The 20,834-nt window shown below is 44.0% G+C and overlaps 1 protein-coding gene across 1 annotated transcript in view; it reads right to left on the reverse strand.

Annotated features, from left to right (window-relative positions):
* map2k6 (mitogen-activated protein kinase kinase 6) overlaps window positions 1–20,834 on the reverse strand; it is a 157,377-nt gene that overhangs the window by 16,321 nt on the left and 120,222 nt on the right. Inside the window, exons 9-11 of the mRNA XM_072483562.1 lie at window positions 20,321–20,398; window positions 14,006–14,145; window positions 1,514–1,559 (exon numbers count right to left, since the gene is read on the reverse strand). Coding sequence (XP_072339663.1) covers window positions 1,514–1,559; window positions 14,006–14,145; window positions 20,321–20,398 — 264 coding nt within the window. The remainder of the gene's footprint in view (window positions 1–1,513; window positions 1,560–14,005; window positions 14,146–20,320; window positions 20,399–20,834) is intronic.

Consider the following 20,834-nt stretch of genomic DNA (forward strand, 5'->3'; position numbering starts at 1 on the left):
TTGCACTGATCCAGATGCAATAGGAAGTAATAAACACCTCTATAAACACACCCAGCGTGAACTGTAGGAAATATAATCACAATGATGATGTAACCACTACCATTTAATGCTCAGCCCAACACCTTCATATGCTGCATTTCAGACATAATTCTGGCACAACTCTGGAACCATGTGGGTGCAGTGGAGGGTCAACTAGTGAGTAAAATGGATTCCACAACTCAAATTAGCACAGAATTGATTTGAGGCCTGGTCCATTCCCAAACAAATGAATGACGCAAATGAGTACACAGGCCTCCACTCCTAACAATCCCATAACCTATTCCGAACGGCACACAAATTCCCAAAAATAAATGATAATGACTTTTAGAAAAAAAGTAGTGTGTACACAAGCGCAATTGTCTCGAAATTGGCCCAGAATGTCCCAGTATGCAGATGTGAATTGGGAACAAGGCTCAAGACACACCCAATGTTGATTCTCAGGCCTAATATTGCGTCACATCCCTGAGCTGCTGATATCTGCTTGGCCTCCCCAGGCAGCTCGTCAGTGAAGAGGATTTTTAACTCACTGTCCAAGGGAGGAAGGGGTGGAAGTGATTGGGGGGGGGAAGGGGGAGATGCACAGAAACTAACGGGAGAGTGAGCTGATCAGAAACTGGCAATTTGCACCTTCCAATTCCACATTCAGGTTAACTATTATTTACAAACTTACCTTTATTGGGATGACATCCAACAACAGCTTTAAGGACTATGGGCTAGGGCGGCATGTGGCGCAGTGGATAGCACTGAGACTGCGGCGCTGAGGACCCGGGTTCGAATCCCGGCCCTGGGTCACTGTCAGTGTGGATTTTGCATATTCTCCCCATGTCTGCGTGGGTTTCACCCCCACAACCCAAAAAGATGTGTAGGTTAGGTGGATTGGCCACACTAAATCGCCCCTTAATTGGAAAAATAAATAATTGGGTACTCTAAATTTATATTTTAAAAAAGGACTGTGGGCTGGGGAGTATATAGACAGTCATTCCCAATAGATGGACAGCACGGGAGTATAGTGGTTAGCACTATGGTTTCACAGCGCCAGGGTCCCAGGTTCGATTCCTGCTTGGGTCACTGTCTGTGCGGAGTCTGCACATTCTCCCAGTGTCTGCGTGGGTTTCCTCCGGGTGCTCCGGTTTCCTCCCACAGTCCAAAGATGTGCAGGTTAGGTGGATTGGCCATGCTAAATTGCCCTTAGGTTAGAAGGGGTTGCAGGGTTACGGGGATAGGGTGGAGGTTTGAGCTTAACTAGGGTTCTCTTTCCAAGAGCCGGTGCAGACTCGATGGGCCGAATGGCCTCCTTCTACACTGTAAATTCTATGTATCTATGTATCAGTGAACAGAATTTGGGATGTCCGGCAGCTTCACTACCCTCAACTCAATCTGCTAACTAAATTCCAAACAACTCCAACATTGCAACCTGTCACTAGATTGGGAAATACAATTTAGGATTTGTAAGAATTAGTCAATTGGTCCTTACCATAAGTTCTGAGTAAGTTGGTCTGTCTTTGGAATTTTTCTTCAGGCTGTAATAGAAACACACATGGATTCAATATCAGCAAGGGTGATAAAGGAAAGAAAGGGAAAAGTAGAAAAAAAAACCTCTTCATGGGAGTTAGTCTTCTGACCTACTCCATTATAGATGCACAAACCTAAGAACGAATGGTATCACAGCTAGACAGAACAAGCATTACTGAAAAATTCAAATAAGTTATTTTACTTCAAGCCCTTAAATAAAGAGCTTGAGCTAATGGTGTTACTTGGTGAAGATTTATTTTCCCCATCACTGAGGCAGATGTTAATGAATTGTTCTAGACATTACAACTGGGTCACTCAATTGCGTGAAGCACTTCTAAATGACATCATCCCTCTTCCCAGTTCTTTAAGAATACACCCTTCCTGCACCCATAGAATAAATCATAACTTGTGCGTCAGGACAGCACACAAATCACTGCACGACTACATAGATGGGATGCATTAAGATAGTTACAACTCAATCTATTTAAAACATTCTACATTATGCCAAGAACTTTTTGTGTGTTTCTCAAATCTCAAGCACTTTTATTCTTTGGAGCTAGATCGGAAATATTTATGAAGTTATTTTTTTTCCTCATTTTCCGAACTGCTCTTGGTTGTATCTTGTTCACCATTTTGTGATACTTTTTCCCCTACCCAATTGTGAAAAACACCCAATAAATTCTAAATGAATTAAGATAAGGGCATGATTTTACTGGAACAGTTGAAAGCTATTCTAAATAGTTGCTGTCCAATCAGGAAGGGCTATTTGTTTGCGTAAGATGCTATCGACAGATAACACACGAGCCCCGTCTCAGCAATTCAGGAGCAAAATAACTTGTTTCTTTTTAGACTCCACCAATGTCTTCCTTCTCCTGACAGCACTGACTCATTGCCGGAGTGCAGTTCCAGTCAAGGCATTATCTAGCCTGTGACCACTATTTGTATAGTCCTCAATAAAGTCACAGCAGCCAATTAAAGTGAGCCTGATTCCGCTCCCAATCAGACTATCACACCAATTACTCAACAGTGGCAGGGCAGGAACATCAGCTGGTCTTCCAATCTTTAATCCAGGGGCCTCTGCAGCTAAAGGTGGAAATCAACAAACTCCACCTCAGACTTGGGGCACTGAACCTCAGAACTGCCTGCTCTGCGTGACTCTGGAGTCTTGACATGCCCCATTTAGGAACATAGGAATAGAGCCATTCAGCACGTGCGTCTGATTTGTAATGCCATTAAATCTTGGCTGATCTGTACCTTAACTCCATCGACCACCTTAACACTTAATATTCATGCCGAATAAAAGCGAGCCAATTCTATTAAAAGAACATTCTTCTTTAAGAGGGGAAGGCAGTATAGTGAATATCAATTCAATATGTACTTAAGTTTGGACCCAATAGCCTCAATTGAGATAGGTAACAACAATTAGATTTGGCCCAGAGTGCATCAGGTAGCTGTTTCATTTGTGTTGATGCAGGCTTTAAGTCAGGAGCTCCTCTTATAGGTGCCACCTCAGAGCTCAGAAAGCCACAGTGGCGAATGAAGAAGCAAGTCCACTAAAGATGGCTTGAAATAGTTTGTCACAAAGAGTGTTTTAATAATTATCTTCCTATTTGATTGCATTTACGGATGTCTTTAACAAAAGTGTGCGTGCACGTGTGACATCATCAGGAACACGGGCTTTCAGTTTAGTCAGGCGGAGTGCGTGTTTAGCTGCTACTGGTATCTGAAGCCAAACTGTATTATTGCCTCAATGTTTTCTGAAGTAAAAGAAGATTTAACTTTTACGATGCATTTGACTACCTTTCTTATGGTCACATCTTTCTGGCAACGAGGACTTAAAAGGACAAGAATAAATTTGAGGTGCAGCACGGCAACAAAGTTTTGTACAGTGAGTAGCTAGTTTGCAATGTGGTTGGTGGTGATGACTATATTCGGGACAATCAATTAGCTTGTGGAAGGGCAGGAGGACTAGACCGAGTATGTGGAAAGATTGGGACTTTTTTCTGGTAAATGGAATTGCAGATGAGGCTAAAAAGCACGTGTGTGTGTGGGAGGGGCAAAGTCTTGCAAGCTAATGAGGAATTTAGCAACACCACAGAAATCGGGGGACATTTCATTTGGGGAGGTTTTTTTTGCACTCGTTTAGAATCATTATCCTAAGCCCTTCATGACTGTCCAACGTTTAAAGTTCCATCGTCATTTTCGAAAGGCAGGACAGTCTATAGCTGCTTTTGTTGCTGAAGTGCGTCAACACTCTGAACACTGGAGTTTGAGGCAGTGTTAGAGGATATGCTCCAGGACAGATAGATCTGTGACATTAATGAAGACAGCGTACAGCGTTGTTTATTGGGGAAAACCAAGCTAACTTTTAAGGTGACTCTGGAAGATTCTCAGGGCATGAGGATGGCTCATTTATAATAGAGAAGCTACGCCAAGTTTTTGCGACTTGCGGCTTACCAGATTCTCTTGTTTCTGATAATGGGACAATGTTTAGAGGTGATTATTTTCCAAGGGTTTATGCAAAGAAATGGAATAAACCATGTGTGTACTGTTCTTTTTCATCCAGCGTTGAATAGTTTAGCAGAGCGAGCTGTTCAGACACTGAAAGAAGGACTGAAGAGAATAGCAGGCGGTACTTTGGGAACTAAGCTCTCACGGTGCTTGTTTCAGTGCCATATCCCGCCACAAATGGCAACAGGATTTTCACTGGCTGAAATGCTGATTAGTAGGAAGCCAAAGTCTCACCTGAATCTGCTACAATCAACGAGAGCGGGAAGGAGACAAGAAAAGCTGAAGGGAGAGGCCTGACTACCACGCTAAAAAGAGACATTTCGATCCAGATGATTGTCGATGTCAGGAATTTTGACAGCAACCAACGATGGCTGCCTGGAGTTATTCTGAACCAAAGTGGTCCAGTGTCGTTAGTGGTGAAGCTGATGACTGGAAGGGTCATCTGCAGATATCACAATCACATTTGCCTATGCCAAGACTCTGAGAGAACTAAGTTTCCGGATCACATGGCAGAAGGAAATGTTGCTGTGGAAATTCAAGAGGAAGTGGTTCCTGTTGCTCAGGGGCATCCAGTCGACGCTGAAAGGTTGAAGGGCTTCCTCTCACTGACAACCAATCCTACTTCTGTGCCCTCGAGTCCAGCCCAACTGAACCAAGACTCACTTGTGTTTCCTGAGTCACCAGTGGTTCTGTGCATATCACAGTATAGTCAGAGTTCCTGAAAGACTGACGTATTAGTTGCGACATGTGTGTTATGTTGTTTGTTGCTTTTCCTTCAGGGGAATTGAAATTTAATGGGGATGTGATATAGCATGTGTTAATAATGTTTTGATAAGCATCTTCGTATTTGATTATGTGTATGGATGTCTTTAATAAAAGTGCGCTTGTGACATCAATCGGGAGCGCAGGCTTGCGAGGGTTTCAGTTTAGTCACGAGGAGCTTGTGTATAGTTGTGTTTAACTGCTGGTGTCTGAAGCCAAGCTGTATTATTACCTTAATGTTTTCTGAAGTAAAGAAGATTTTACATTTCCAACACATGCAACTACCTTTCTTGTGGCCAAGTTACCACATAGTTTAACAAGAAAGAGGCATCATTCAGGACTGGATATATGATAAATGGCCTCAGGTTTGGAATTATTAGCACTCTGCAAAATAACAGCCAATGAATAGTAAGCTGTCTCTTCTAACTGGACTTTCCGAATGGCCAATATATTTATAGTCATGAACTGAGTATGTCAGAATTAAGCTCTCTTCAAAATAAATTAATAATCCTAGACTGCACGAGGGAACATTCTGTAAGGCCGTCTGCGTAAGAGAGAACCTTGGCTAGAAATATAGAAACAGATAGCAAGAGTTTCTACAAGTTATCACAAATGTGTAGTTACGTTATTATAGAGTTTTACGGACAACTGTTTGAAAAGCAAATGTTTGCTAAAAAAAAACTTTGAAAAAGCCTTTGTTCAGAAAAGGGATGTGTGAGAAGGCAACTTGGCACCTTTCAGTGTTGATTCCAAAACCTTCTCAAACTGTTTATCGCAAGAAAGGCATTTTCAAATTCAATGAGTGTTCCACAAGTATAAATGAAATCCTCTCACTTGCTGAACAAAAGATTGATAAGGACATTAATGGAAAGCTAAAAAAGAACTCCAGGTGGGAGAAAGGCTGTTTGAATGGTCACTACCCAATATAATTGTTTGATTCATCAGCTTGGGAGCAGCATTCTTTGGTTTAAACTATAATGAAAGGTTGGAAGCTGCCTAAAGAGAGAACCATCTTGAACATCAAGAGAGAGGTATGCCTTGAAACTGCTTCTCAACAAGGGGTGGATGAGGAAGGTGTCCAAAAACAGTTGTTAGCCTGCTATATTCAATCAATCAAACTGCCAATCATCTGCAGTCCCTTAAAATTGAAAACAGGAGCATTCGCTCGCTCCCAGAACCTGTTCTGCGTATTGAATCCACTTGCAAAGGCAAATTCTAACACTTCCACTGCAGAAACCATCACAGGTGCTTAACCCAAACCTCAGGTTTCAGCTCCTTCACTTCGGAAAGAAGGAAGTCAAGCAGCAGGCCTACAGTGCTTAGCACTGTTGCTTCACAGCACCAGGGTCCCGGGTTTGATTCCCGGCTTGGGTCACTGTCTTTGCAGAGTCCGCACATTCTCCCTGTGTCTGCATGGGTTTCCTCCGGGTGCTCCGGTTTCCTCCCACAAGTCCCGAAAGACGTGCTATTAGGTGAATTGGACATTCTGAATTCTCCCTCAGTGTACCCGAACAGGTGCCGGAGTGTGGCGATGAGGGGAGTTTCACAATAACTTCATTTCAGTGTTAATGTAAGCCTACTTGTGACAATAAAGATTGTTATATTTTGCAGATTTGAAATCTTACCTTTGTGTCTCTCCACCTTTATTTTAATTTGTGCATCTGTATTTCAGTTATTAACTATTACTTTTACCCAAGGAACTTTCAGCAGTAGTTTCTGTCATAAACTAACCTTCATCTTGTTCAAGGCTAAAGCTTGTTTTGCTGGGTTAAATTGAACCACTCACAAATTAAAAAGAGGGTTACATATACAAATTCTTTGTTCATAGAGAACTTTGAGGAAATGCTTTTTACATGAACCTGACAACATATTTAAAAAGCAAAAGAATAACTAAATTGAGCTTGGGTTCTCTAGAAAGTGAGTCTGGGGAATTAACAATGGAAGATAAGGAAATAGCAGAAGTACCGAACAGATATTTTGTGTCGGTCTTCACTGTGGAAGTCACAAATAACATCCCAGATGTAAATCAAGAGATCAAAGACAAGGAGGAATTTAAAAACTATTTCAGGCACTAAGGAAGGGTGCTGAGAAAACTATTAGAATTCAAGGCAGATAAATCATCATGACGTGATGAACCTCATCTAGGAAATCCTTGGGGAATCTTAAAGCAATTCGGCAGAGTCAACATGGTTTTGTGAAAAGGAAAGCACGTTTGGCTAATTTATTGGAGCTCTTTGAGGAAGTAGAAGTAACATGGATAAGGGGAAACTATCAGATGTGGTACACTTGGATTTCCAAAAGGTGTTTGATAAGATGTCATATCAAAGGTTACTACACAAAATAAGAACTCAGGGTTTAGGGAGTCACATATTATCATGGATAGCAGGTTGGTTGGCTAGCACAGTGGATAGCACTGTTGCTTCACAGCTCCAGGGTCCCAGGTTCGATTCCCAGCTTGGGTCACTGTCTGTGTGGAGTCTGCATGTTCTCCCCGTGTGTGCGTGGGATTGCTCCGGCTGCTCCGGTTTCCTCCCACAAGTCCTAAAGACATGTTGTTAGGTAATTTGGACATTCTGAATTCTCCCTCTGTCTACCCGAACAGGTGCCACAATGTGGCAACTATGGGCTTTTCATAGTAACTTCATTGCAGTGGTAATGTAAGCTTACTTGTGACAATAAAGATTATTATTAATACAATAGAAAGCAGAGAGCATGGATAAATGGTTCATTTTTGGGTTGGCACCAGTGATGTGTCACAGGATAAAATCATAGAATCTACAGTGCAGAAGGAGGACATTTGGTCAATCGAGTCTGCACCGGCATCTGGAAAGAGAACCCTATCTAAGCCGACACCACTGATCCCTGTAACCCCACCCCTTTTTTGGACACTTAAGGGAAATTTAGCATGGCCAATCCACCTAACCTGCACATCTTTGGGCTGTGGGAGGAAACCGGAGCACCTGGAGGAAACCCACGCAGACACAGGGAGCACGAGCAGCCTCTGCACAGACAGTGACCCAAGGCGGGAAGCGAACCGGGGAAGGATAGAAAATCAGCATATTGTTTAAATGTAGAAAGATTGCACGGTTCTGCAGTACAGGAGAGACTTGGATTTCCTGGTGCGTGAATTAGGAAACGTTAGAATGCAGGTACAGCAAATGATTAGGAAGGTAAATGGAATGTTGTCGCTTGGGGAATAGAATATTGAAGTAGGGACATTTTGTATAGGACGCTGCCGAGACCACATCTGGAGTGCTATGCAGTTTATTTGAGAAAGGATATAATAGCATTAGAAGCAGTTTAGAGAAGGTTTGTGCGACTGATTCATAGGATTGGCAGATTATGCTATGAGGGAAAGTTAGACAAGTTGGGTCTGTATCCATTTGAGTTTAGAATAATGAGAGGCGATGGAGCTGAAATGTACAAGATCGTGAAGGAAATTGACAGAGTGGATGCTGAGAGGATAGGGAGTTGCTGGAAGCTCAGACAGAGGTTATTTTAGTTGCCATTTAAGTCCATCAAGGTTGCCGATCCCAGTGCTCAAAGTGGTATGCAGGATATCGTAGTCCAGCAATCTGCTCTTCAGACACACCCTCGTGACAACTAGGTTATGCAGAGCTCAGCAGAGCACCCTGAGCTTGGACACATAGTCTGTTGAGTACTGGGGGGGAGGGTGTGGGGGGGGGGGGGGGGGGGGGCGGTGGAGGAGGCTGTAAAAAGGCCACTGCTTTGCTCCAAAATATCCCTGGTGTTTGCTGTGCAGAGGTGAGTCATTAGCCTGATATATAGCGGGTATGCCTTGATATCCAGCTGCCACCAACTGTTTCTTCATGATAGTGCCAATTTGGACCGCCACAGGATAAAAGCACCATGACTACTACCAAGGCAGCAGGAATTCACCAAGTGGGTCGACTGGTCATGGTTGCACTCCAACTGGACATTAAAGGAGTCAAATCTCTTGTATTTATGCAACATCACCCCATTAACATGTGGGGCCTACAAAGCCACATGTGTGCTGTCAATTACACCCAGAACCACAGGGAAGCCTGCCAGCTTCATGTGTTATCTCCTTGTATTTCTCTCTGGTCAGTGAGGACATGATGAAGTGTCCTCACATGCCACTGAGAGGCGCTCCTAGCAAACTGCGAGCTGTTGCTGATGTCCTCCTCTCCAGCCTGGAAGGATCTACTTGTGCAGAAATTTAGCGTAAAGATGGCCTCTACTTCCATTGGAACCACCACCGTCCACCTCCAGCTGCGAGGTTTCAGGTTCTGTTGTAGGAGGTGGCACAGTTTAGTGAGCACCTCCTTGTTGAAATACAGGGACAAGTAATTGTGAAATTACCTTGATGGGTTGGACAATCTATTAAGCACCCTCCTCCATCTCCATGTGAATATTGCTTCCCCATTCTGCGGTCAGTACTCCATATCTATTGTATTGAGTTCAATGCAAGCTCAAGAAATGGCACCATCTTTAGACTGGGCACCTTATAGCCTCCTGGTCTTAACAATGAGTCCAACGATTTTAGACGGTAGCCAGCATTTTCGGATTTTCTTTCTGATTTGCAGCATCCACAGTATATTTTGTACCAGTCTTAGAGTCTGCTTGATGTCATGACCAGCCCAATCTTTGGCCTGGACTTTCCAGCTCCCCCATGGCAGATTTGGCAAGCTATTGGCCGCTAACCGGATCTTCCAGGCCCGCAGAAGCCAATGGCAATTTGCATGGCTCAGGGTCCCACTGATGAGGAACCCGTCATGTGTGGGTCGACTTCGGCGGGAGGGGAAGATCATACCATCAGGAAGAGCTGGAAAATTCTGTCCTTTATATTTCCGGCTTACAAAAGGCACACCTGTGTTATCGCCCTGGCCATCAATGCATGTTTCATTAGGAGCATGTGGTGATTTATTTTCCAGCTCAAGCACTCAATAGCACCAGTGATCCAAATCTTCAGGTACTTTGTTGTTTCCAATATACTGAGTTACACAGATTGGTGTCTCATCTACATTCACCGGTCATACCCCATCGCAGTAAAGATTTAGATGCTCTATGCATTCATAGCGTTTAGAACTCACCTTCTCACACTGACAATCCATCAAGATTTTGGACTTCAAATGGCTGAAACACAGTTGTCCATCAATGAAATGCTCCTAATTCATTTGTGTTTTGAGATATCTGTGGAAAATGTACTTCGTGGGGACTTTATTTTCGGAATCTAATTTTCCAGTGAAAGATGGAGAGACTATTTGCTTTGGATTCTGTCCACAGGGAATAGCTGAGGTTCACAGTACTTGGATTTTTTTTATAGGAACGGTCTCAGAAGATCAAATGAGCAACTTGCAAAGCTGGAAGAATTTGGTCTTTATAACCTTATGATTTTTTTTTTTTCAAATGTGGAAACCCACTTTTGTAAGTTGAAAAGGTTTTGAATTTAAGAGTACAGACCGAGGTTTGCTTTCTGTGATAAAAGGTTGATGAACATACCTGTTTGTAAGGAGGGGATTGTGAGCACTGTGCTTCGAAAGTGTAACAACACTTTAAGCAAAAATTACATTTTGTTTTCTCTTATTTATTTAAAAGCATAAATCTCAAATCCATATCCCTGCAGTCAGCTCAACTCAATTATTTAAGAACGGTATTTTGAGGTTCTATTGCGTGTTGCTAGTCACCATCTCATGTTGGCAGTCTCTAAACTAGCAAATCACAATGTTTTATTTAGTCATTCAATACAAGTATTTAGCACTATTTCTTCCAAGGATTTGGATGAATTTCCAGGCAGGAATTGATTAATATTATATGCGACCAAGGTCATTAAAGGTCATGTTTTTGTTTAGTAATGTACAACAGTTGGCAAATAATTGGAAAATTTCATGAGCTGGAAATACATCAATCAGGTTACATTTTGAAAATGGAGGGGACAAATATCCATGCAGGTTTTAATATTCTCCAAAGCTTCAAACACTGAGCAAGAGATTTTCTGTTGTTTATATTGCTCACTGCCCATTCATCTTAGAATTATGAAGGGCTTTCTGTTGACACAATAGCTGAAAAGATAAGCTTCCCATTTAGATCTGTGTAACTTACAGCACTGTTGTCAGTCAGAGTGCAGGTCCAATATTTTGATGCACCTGACTTTCTTTCAGAATACATGCAATCTTCACGCTGGAACCTTGCATTCCTGCTGCATTCAAATCTCCTTCCAGCTGAAGGGATGGATGCCAGCCAAAGCCAAGCAAATGGAATAAGTGCATTTGCCGAAACCTCAGGTACACTTAACCCGTTCACCACTGAAGTCACGAACAGCAGCCTTGAGCGGAAACGTTAACTCTCGTTGCGTCTCCACAGATGCCGCCAGGCCTGCTGAGTATTGCTCGCATTTTCTGTTTCTCATTATAAATACCACTCCAAGCCGAAAGCATTGTTTGGCTCATCAAACCAATTCTTTTCACAGATGATATATGGGCCGGTTTAGCTCAGTGGGTTTGTAATGCAGAACAAATCCAGCAGCGCTGGCTCAATTCCCATACCGGCTTACCCGAACAGGCGCCAGAATGTGGCGACTAGGGGCTTTTCACAGTAACTTCATACTTGTGACAAGATTATTATTATTATTATACAATCTACTGGTCAAATTATTCATTTTACCCCGTTCCTTTTTGCGACAATGTGGCACCAGTAGAACAAGTGTAATTTAAAAATATCACATTTTGAAATCAAAGGTTGCATCATTTGTGTTGGGAGGGGGAATTGCCAAATGTGAGTAACAATAGTAACAATCTCTCATTGGGCCTTAATTTATGGAACAGACAAGCAGCACTGGAATCTCTACATGGACCAAAACTTGGAGAGACGGTGGTCTTGAAATTACACCTGGGATAACAGCACACAACATGCCTTCATCTGAAGGTCCTTCATTGTCTTAGTTAATGGCTCCAGATATGGAGATGCCGGCGTTGGATTGAGGTGGGCACAGTAAGAAGTCTTACAACACCAGCTTAAAGTCCAACAGGCTTGTTTGCAATCACCAGCTTTCGGCGCGCAGCTCCTTCACCTAATGAAGGAGCTACGCTCCGAGAGCTCATGATTGCAAATAAACCTATTGGACTTTAACCTGGTGTTGCAAGACTTGTTACAACATCTCCTGTGAAATCGTGAAGAATGTGGTTTCAAACAAACATATGAAGTACAGGTACACTTGTATTCCACCGTACGCTTGCAAAGTCACAAAATTATTTAAGTTGAATCTAACTGGCCTGCTTATTCGAGTGCAGTGACAGAGTAAATTTAACCCTGCAACATTTTGACCATCCTCCAGTGGATGAAAAACGTGGTCCCGGGAGAACGTTGGCCCTTTAGCATAGTGGCTGTTGCCCTCAATGTATCTGCAGTTCCTCAGCAAAACTTAGGGAGCAGTTCCTCTGAAGCTGCTACTGTGAAGAAGCACTTTGTTCTTTTCAGTACTGACCACAAACAGAGATTCCACCATTACAATGCCTATTACAAAACAAGTCTCAGATCATTTTACAGCAACGGTCATTGCGATAACCATTTGCAAATCTTAACAATATGAATGGCCACATTCATCCCTCTATACTGCGTTCTCTAGCTTGCCATTGTTGTATTATTTCAAAAGGTGACCCGACAAATGTAGATTTGTGTTGGGAGACTATTTGAGCTGGAATATTCCTACAATTCCACTGGGTCATTCCCAGTACCGTGTCCTGGTATTTCCTTTGAATCACGTGCTGTTCCGAAAATATAAGTTGGAAAAAAAAAAACATTTGCTTAAAAAATTGATGACTTCACTGATCCAGGAATCTTTGCAGCAATTCTGAAGAAACTCACACAGGAAAGCCGTCTAATTTAAAAAAAAAAAACAGACAGAATTCCTGCAATTTCTCTCATTAAATAAAATCAAGAAAGCCACCTAAATTATATTCCAAACTTACTTGGAAGAAAAATTAGATACAGACAGCCTTTAAGGGAGGGCTGATATTTTCTGCTCCAAGCTTAAAACACATTTAAAATTGCTATTTTGAGCTTTGTACCAAAGTTTAACTTGTCAAAATAGGCATCTTGAATAGATTTTAGCCCATACTTTGAACACATAAAATACATCACCAGTTAAGTAGTCTCTTTCAAAAATGCATTTATGCTCAAATAAAAAGGAAACATTATGAAGACAATGCTCCTGAAAACTGTGGAATAACCAACCAAATTTGTTGGCCTTCGGGGAAATATTAAAAAAAAAACACAAACCCCTTTCAAAAGACAACCGTTGCCTCCAAAACAATTTGCAGAGAGCAGACGTTACATTTTGTAATGCTAGGATGCTCATTGCATCAAAGCAGGAATGTGACAGCACAAAAGGGGATCGCTCAGCCCACTTAAAATTAATTCTAATGCCCAATATTTTCTTGTTTCAAATCTCTTGCTAATTTTCCCTTAAAAATATCTGCTCGTCCAGGTCAAATTTGCGGCAATCAAGTAATTTCTTTGAAAAGCTATGAAAAGTTGTACACAACATACATTCTCAGTATATCTCGCCACGTGCTAAGCAAGTACTGAGGTGCCAATTTTCTGGTCGCACATTAAACCAAGAACACATTGGCCTGCTGTGGCACTGCAGTTAAAGGCTCCTGCGCACTATTTGAAGGAGCAAGGAGTATATGGGGGCAGCACGGTAGCATTGTGGATAGCATAATTGCTTCACAGCTCCAGGGTCCCAGGTTCGATTCCGACTTGGGTCACTGTCTGTGCGGAGTCTGCACATCCTCCCCGTGTGTGCGTGGGTTTCCTCCGGGTGCACCGGTTTCCTCCCACAGTCCAAAGCTGTGCCAGTTAGGTGGATTGGCCATGATAAATTGCCCTTAGTGTCCAAAATTGCCCTTAGTGTTGGGTGGGGTTACTGGGTTATGGGGATAGGGTGGAGGTGTTGACCTTGGGTAGGGTGCTCTTTCCAAGAGCCGGTGCAGATTCAATGGACCAAATGGCCTCCTTCTGCATTGTAAATTCTATGATAAGACAAAAAAAAGTTCTGCCTTTGGTGCGACTTAACTGGTGCTACTTAACTCACTTTTTTGTTAATTTCTAAGGCGATGGGGGGTGAAGCATTTTGAAACTCCATAAATTAGAGAACTCAGAAAGAGAGCCAACATTTCCAGCTCGTTGATCTGCTTACCACTGAGCACTGAAGTCGACAAACTCTTTCGAGAATCTGTCAGCAGGAAGCTGTGGAGATGGCTCTTCCACCACCTGTTTGAGCTGTTGGAAAGGCGTGCCCCAGGAATCATATGGGAATCTTAAGATCGCCATCTCAATCTAAACAGAACACAGTGTTAATGTTCTCAAGGTCCATGGTAATTAACAACATTGAAGAAACCTGCCATGAGCTGATAGTGGCAATGGTGAAATAATTCAGAAACATGCAAAGCCTCACAGATAGCACACAGAGAGGAAATGGTGTTTTAACTAAAGCATTAATTGCATGATATTTGTACCACACATTGCACAGTGTCAAAATCTGGGGGATCCCTGCATAATAGCATTGTGGAATAATGTTCATTACACTGATGCACAGTTCAAAGTGGAAGATCACTACCACTCATGCAAGAGCAAATGAGATGGGTCTTAAATGCCACCCTTGCCCATAATGTGGGCGGTACAGCAGCCAAGTGGTTAGCACTGTTGCTTCACAGCTCCAGGGTCCCAGGTTCGATTCCCGGCTTGGGTCACTGTCTGTGTGGAGTCTGCACGTTCTCCTCGTGTCTGCGTGGGTTTCCACCGGGCACTCCGGTTTCCTCCCACAGGTTCTGAAAGATGTGCTGTTAGGTAATTTGGACATTCTGAATTCTCCCTCTGTGTATCCGAACAGGCGCCGGAATGTGGTGACTAGGGTTTTTCACAGTAACTTCATTGCAATATTAATGTAAGCCTACTTGTGACAATAAAGATTATTATTATTATAATGCCCAGTGGAAACAGGCCTGGTTCAAAATCTGGATCCTTTGTTTAAAATCTGCGAGTGGTTTTCTTATTGGGTTAGGTAAAGTGCTCAAGGATAGTTTTATAACATGCATGGCTGCACTTGCAGTGAGTTGGTGTGGTGGTGGTGGTGGTGGAGGGGGGAAGAGAGAGAGAGAGAGAGAGAGAGAAGAACCCAGAGCTTGGGTTTCCCGATTATTTCAGCACAGAAGTTTAGTTAAATGTATAACACTTCTGCAGTGAAATTTCTGTCTACAAACACTCTCGGACAGTGGCCTCAAAACAAATTCCCTTCGGAATCTGTGGGTACCTCTTGTTCTCTTGGCAGCTGGCCCCTCAAAGCCAACTCCAAATAATTTCCGACCCAAATCTAGTAAAGCTCTGTGAAGGGAAGAGACCAGTTGCCCATATACAGGCAGAATTAGCAGGAGACAAACTATTGCATTGTTGGGTTGGAATAGTTTCAGTAACTCCTGAGGACTGCCAACAGCAAACACTGGGGGCGGGATTCTCCGAAATGGAGGCAGAGTGTTCGCGCCGTCGTGAACGCCGTCGCGTTTCACGACGGTGCGAAATGGGCGCGGGCACTACCAATGGGGGCCAGCACGGCGCTGGAGTGGTTCACGGCGCTCCAGCCTCCCTTCCTGGCGCCAACTGGGCGCCGCGCCAACCCACGCATGCGCAGTTGGGCCGCGCCAACCCGCGAATGCGCGGGGGACTTCCTCAACGTGCCAGCCACGACGCAACATGGCGTGGCAGTTCGTGGGCCGGCCGCGTAATAAAATAGGGCCGGGGCTGGAGAGGCCGGCCCGCCAATCGGTGGGCCCTGATCGCGGGTCAGACCCCATCGGACGCCCCCCCCCAGTGAAGGAGCGCTTTCCCCCGCCCCACAGGCCGCCCCCCTGACCCTATGCGCAGAGTTCCCACCGGCTGTGAGCAGGTGTAAACGGCGCCGGCGGGACTCTGCCGTTTCCACACGGCCGCTAGGCCCATCAAGGCTGGAGAATCGGTGGCCCGGCCGCAGACAGCGCCAAACGCGCCGGCGCGAATGACGCCGATTCTCCGCTCCTCAGAGAATCGCCTGCCGTCGTCGGACTGCCATCGCGGGAAAAAATGGCGCGAACGGCGATTCTCCCATATGGCGCGGCATGGGAGAAACCCGCCCACTAACTTTACTATAACATATTTACAGTATGAGAACACTCCCTTACACTAACTATTTCCCATGCTGCTTTCTCCTAGACTCTCCGATCTCATGAGTGTATGTCACTTCCTTCTATGACAACACAGATTATTATAATTAACCCTTTGTGGGTCTTGGTCCAACACACTCCATTCTGATACATCCTTGTTCACACTTCAACATTCTCTGACATTCTTGGAAACCCAATTCTTCAGTCTACTTTTCATTCTGAACATTTCAGTGTTTAAGTCTCGTAGGAAATGCCACCTCTTTTGCTCTCTTGGGTAAATGCTGTTTTTCTTTTTCTCTCCATGTTCCCTCCTTTCTGTTTTTTTAGATTCTCATCTCATCTTACACTGATGAGCATTATGTTGCCTTCTCAAATCTCCCATACCTCATTCTCCTCGTTTGCAGGGAATAAAGCCTACTCATTCTGCTATTGGTCCTCTGGACATTGTTGAACTGAATTCAAACTCGTAAATGGTATGGGCCCACCTGCTTCAGTGTCTTCTTTCATTCCTGATGATTGTAACCTCTCTGCTTTTCACTCTATTGTTGAACTGCGATCGAAGCTCTTCTGTTTCTTCTTACTGTGCCCTGTTCCGTCTGGGCAATGCAAGATCTCAGATCCGGTGATTAATCCGCTATTTCTACAAATCTCAATTCATCTCTGATCCAAACCTGTTCTTCCAGTTGAAGACCTGACAACAGAACCACAGAATCCCTACAGGGCAGAAGGAGGCCATTCGGCCCATCAGGTCTGCACTGAACCTCTGAAAGAGCACTCCACCTCAGCCCACTCCCCCACCCTATCCCCATAGCCCCACCTAACATATACATCCCTGGACACAAAGGGATTTTTAAAAATCATGGCCAACCCACCTAACCTGCACATCTTTGGACACAAAAGGGCAATTTAGCATGGTCAATCCAGCTAACCTGCACATCTTTGGACTGAGAGGAAGCCGGAGCACCCGGAGGAAACCCACGCAGACATGGAGAGAATGTGCAAACTGCACACAGACAGCCACCCAAGGCCGGAATTGAACCCGGGTCCTTGGCACTGTGAGGCAGCAGTGCGAACCACTGTGGTGCCTCCCCCCCCCCCCCCACCCCCCCACCCCACCCCCCCTCCCCATGTTCTTGGCTCAGTGACAACTATCATAGTGTTACAGACAGTGCTTCATCTGTTTACTTCAGTAAGTTTCTTCTCTTCTTTGTACGTTCCCTCAGTCTGTCTCTTTGACTTGTGTCATCAATGTATGTGGAAGGGTAAACCTCTGTATCCGCAACCTCTTTCAGTAATTGACATGGGGTCAATGCATTCTGCAAGGGCAGGGATCTATAACCCTAGTTATTGAACACTAGATGAAAAACCTCATATTAATCAGTAATGCCTTTACAGTTCCGTCACCCTCTCCCGGAGCCAGAGGAAATCTCAGTGAACTTAATAATTCTGCAAACTCTTGAAACTATATTCGCAAATTATGGGCCATTATCTGATATCACAACATCAGGAATCCCATGCAAGGTAAAAATGTATTTCAATGACGTTATCCCTGTTTGAGATATGTGACCATGTAACTGTTTCACTTCAATGAGGGGCATGGTAGCACAGTGGTTAGCACAGTTGTTTCACAGCTCCAGGGTACCAGGTTTGATTCACGGCTTGGGTTATTGTCTGTGCGGAGTTTGCACTTTCTCCCCATGTGTGTGCGTAGGTTTCCTCCGGGTGCTCCGGTTTCCTCCCACAGTCCAAAGATGTGCAGGTTAGGTGAATTGGTCATGCTAAATTGCCCTTAAGTGTCCAAAAAGGTTGGGTTGGGTGGGGTGGGGTTACTGGGTTACGGGGATAGGGTGGGGGTACGGGCTTAGGTAGGGTGCTCTTTCCAAGGGCTGGTGCAGACTCGATGGGCCAAATGGTCTCCTTCTGCACTGTAAATTCTATGATAATCCACTTTGAGGAGTAATCTGTTACTATTGTGGACACTTTCCCTTTTTGCTCAAATAAATGTATTCCGAGGCGTTCCCAGGGCCGATAGAGAAAGGTGACATTAGTGATTCTTTTGATTCCTGTCGGTGAGTTGTACATGTGATACATGTAGACGTCATTTTTCCAATAAGAGGCCTTGCCACCAAAAGGAATACCGTGCTCCGGCTCTGCATTTACTAATACCTAAATGACCTTGATGTAGGCTTTGTAGGATCTCAAGTCTCAATGCTCAAGGGATTACTATTCCACCATCGATCACGGTCAGATGTGCTCCCTGCTGAAAACATGGTTTCAAGCTAGGACTATGTTGGCCATCCTCTAATGCAAAATTCTTACATTCCTAAGCTTCAAAATGCTTACATTCCTTGTCCGATTTTTGAACCTCTTTGATTTCACTGAATCGTTTGTGTCATTGCCGGTAACGTATGGACAGTTAATATAGGAAACTCTCTATTTCCTCGCATGTCCAATATTGCATTTTCCTGGATTCTCTGTCTCAATCTGTGATAATGCGGCTGCTGTTTTCTGTTGTTTCCCTTGAACATATACTGTACGAGCAAACCTCATTAGTCTTACTTTAAACCACTGAACACTTGATGGCATCGCTGCAAGCTCTTTCAAATTCAATAGTGTGACTAAAGGTTTATGGTCTGCTTTTATCCTCATTTGTAGACCTCAGACATAATCAGCAAATTTCTCGCATGCCTACGTGGCTGCTAATGCTTCCTTTATGATTACTGCGCATCTCTTCTCTGTATCTGTTAATGAACATGGGCGCGGGGGGGGGGGGGGGGGGGGGGGGGGGCGGGCCGCTGGCAGCTAGGGGGGGGGTTGGATTCAATGGGAAATCCCATAGACAGCGGCAGGACCAGAAGGCCGCCGAGAAACGTGCTGGACGGAGCACAGAAAATCCCCCCCCCCCCGCATTAGTCTTGTCCCTGAAAAAGTGCTGCCCCCAATCCTGTAGAGGGTGTGTCCGCTGCTATTATTGTAGCTAACTCCGGATGTGCTAATATCGCTAATGGCATCAACCTCCCTTTGATTTTCTTGAAAGATTTCCGATGTGTTTCTTCCCAACACACTTCACTGTCTTGGCGTCACAACTGGCAGAGTGGCTTGTCGAGCTCTGTTCAACGTTTTAGCAATGTTACTATTTGACTCACCATTCCCATAAACCTTTGTAGCTCTTGTGATGTTCCTCAGAGCTACAAGTTCTTCATGACTCTGATCTTCAATCCATCAATTTTTATTCCTGATGCACACATTATGTATCCAAGAAATCTGATTGTTGGCTGTGAAAACTCTCAATTACTGTGGAGTGTCAATCAAGTTGGTGCAGACTCGATATGCCGAAGGGCTTCTTCTGCACTGTAGTGTTCTGTGATTCTTTAGGTGGGCAGGTCAGGGCCTTTTTCAAGCGGTGGTGCAGATTCGATGGGCTGAAGGGCCTCTTCTGCACTTTAGTATTCCCTGATTCAAGTCAATCTACTGTACAACTTATTGCAAGGAGAATGGAATATAACAGTAGTGACATTTTACTGCAGCTGTTCAGGGCATTGGTGAGACCACATCTGGAATACCGTGTTCAGTTTTGGTCTCCTTATTTAAAAAGTTATATAATTGCATTGGAAGCAGTTCCGAGAAGGTTCACTCAACTCATTCATGGGAAGGGCTTATTCTATGAAGAAAGGTTGAACAGGTTGCGCCCATACCCACTGGAGTTTAGAAGAATGAGAGGTGATCTGATTGAAATGTATAAGATTCTGAGGGCATTTGACAGGGCAAATACAGGATGACATTTCTGCTTGCCAGAAGTAGGAGACACAGCTTAAGAATAAGAGGTCTCCCTTTTAAGACTGAGATGAGGAGAAATTCTCCCTCACAGAGGGTTATTAGTATGTGAAAGTCTTTCCCACCAGTGGAGTCTGGGTCATTAAATTTATTCAAATCAGAGTTGGGTAGATTTTTAACAGACAGGTTTTTAATAGACAACATCCCTGAAGACCAACTTGGTCACTCTTTTACGGTGAAATGACTCCTCATTGCTCATTCCAGGCCATTGTAACGATGTCAAACTGCGCTCGTATTACCATTTCATCGTTTCTCAGAAAGGCTGTACACTAACTATCGGTAATTGCTTTTAATGGTGTCTACTTTTTTTTGTAGGCCTGTACACATTTGCCTAAAAATAACTTCGCAAGGCAATAAACTCATACATGAGTTCAGACAGTGATTGATTAACACAGGATACAGTGATTAGCTGCCCTATTTTTAAACACCCATACATTTACAAATCTCAGGTCTGATGCTGAATCATCTCCGGGGTAAACACTTACCATGGTAATTCCCAGACTCCAGATGTCAGACTTGACATTGTAGCCCTTCTGGTTCACCTCAGGGTTAATTCTCTCTGGCTGCAGAAAGAGGCAAGGTTTTACTGTCAGCAATGGGGTCATCTCCTGAAACTACATTCAACATCTCTAATCATACAACACATGAACATCTTCCCGACACAAAGACTCTACGCTACATCCTGTGGATGATAGGAAAGCCAAATGTAATTTTTCGGGAATTCAGTATGCTCCTTCTACCAAAGATTTCTATTTTTAAAATAAATTTAGAGTACCCAATTCATTTTTTTTTCCAATTGAGGGGCAATTTAGCGTGGCCAATCCACCTACCCGGCACATCTTTGGGTTGTGGGGGCGAAGCCCACGCAAACACGGGGAGAATGTGCAAACTCCACACGCACAGTGACCCAGAGCCGGGATCGAACCTGGGACCTCAGCGCCGTGAGGCAACAGGGCTAACCCACTGCGTCACCGTGCTGCCCACTACCAAAGATTTCTA

Source organism: Scyliorhinus torazame, chromosome 18 (genome assembly GCF_047496885.1).
Source record: "Scyliorhinus torazame isolate Kashiwa2021f chromosome 18, sScyTor2.1, whole genome shotgun sequence".
NCBI lineage: Eukaryota > Metazoa > Chordata > Chondrichthyes > Carcharhiniformes > Scyliorhinidae > Scyliorhinus > Scyliorhinus torazame.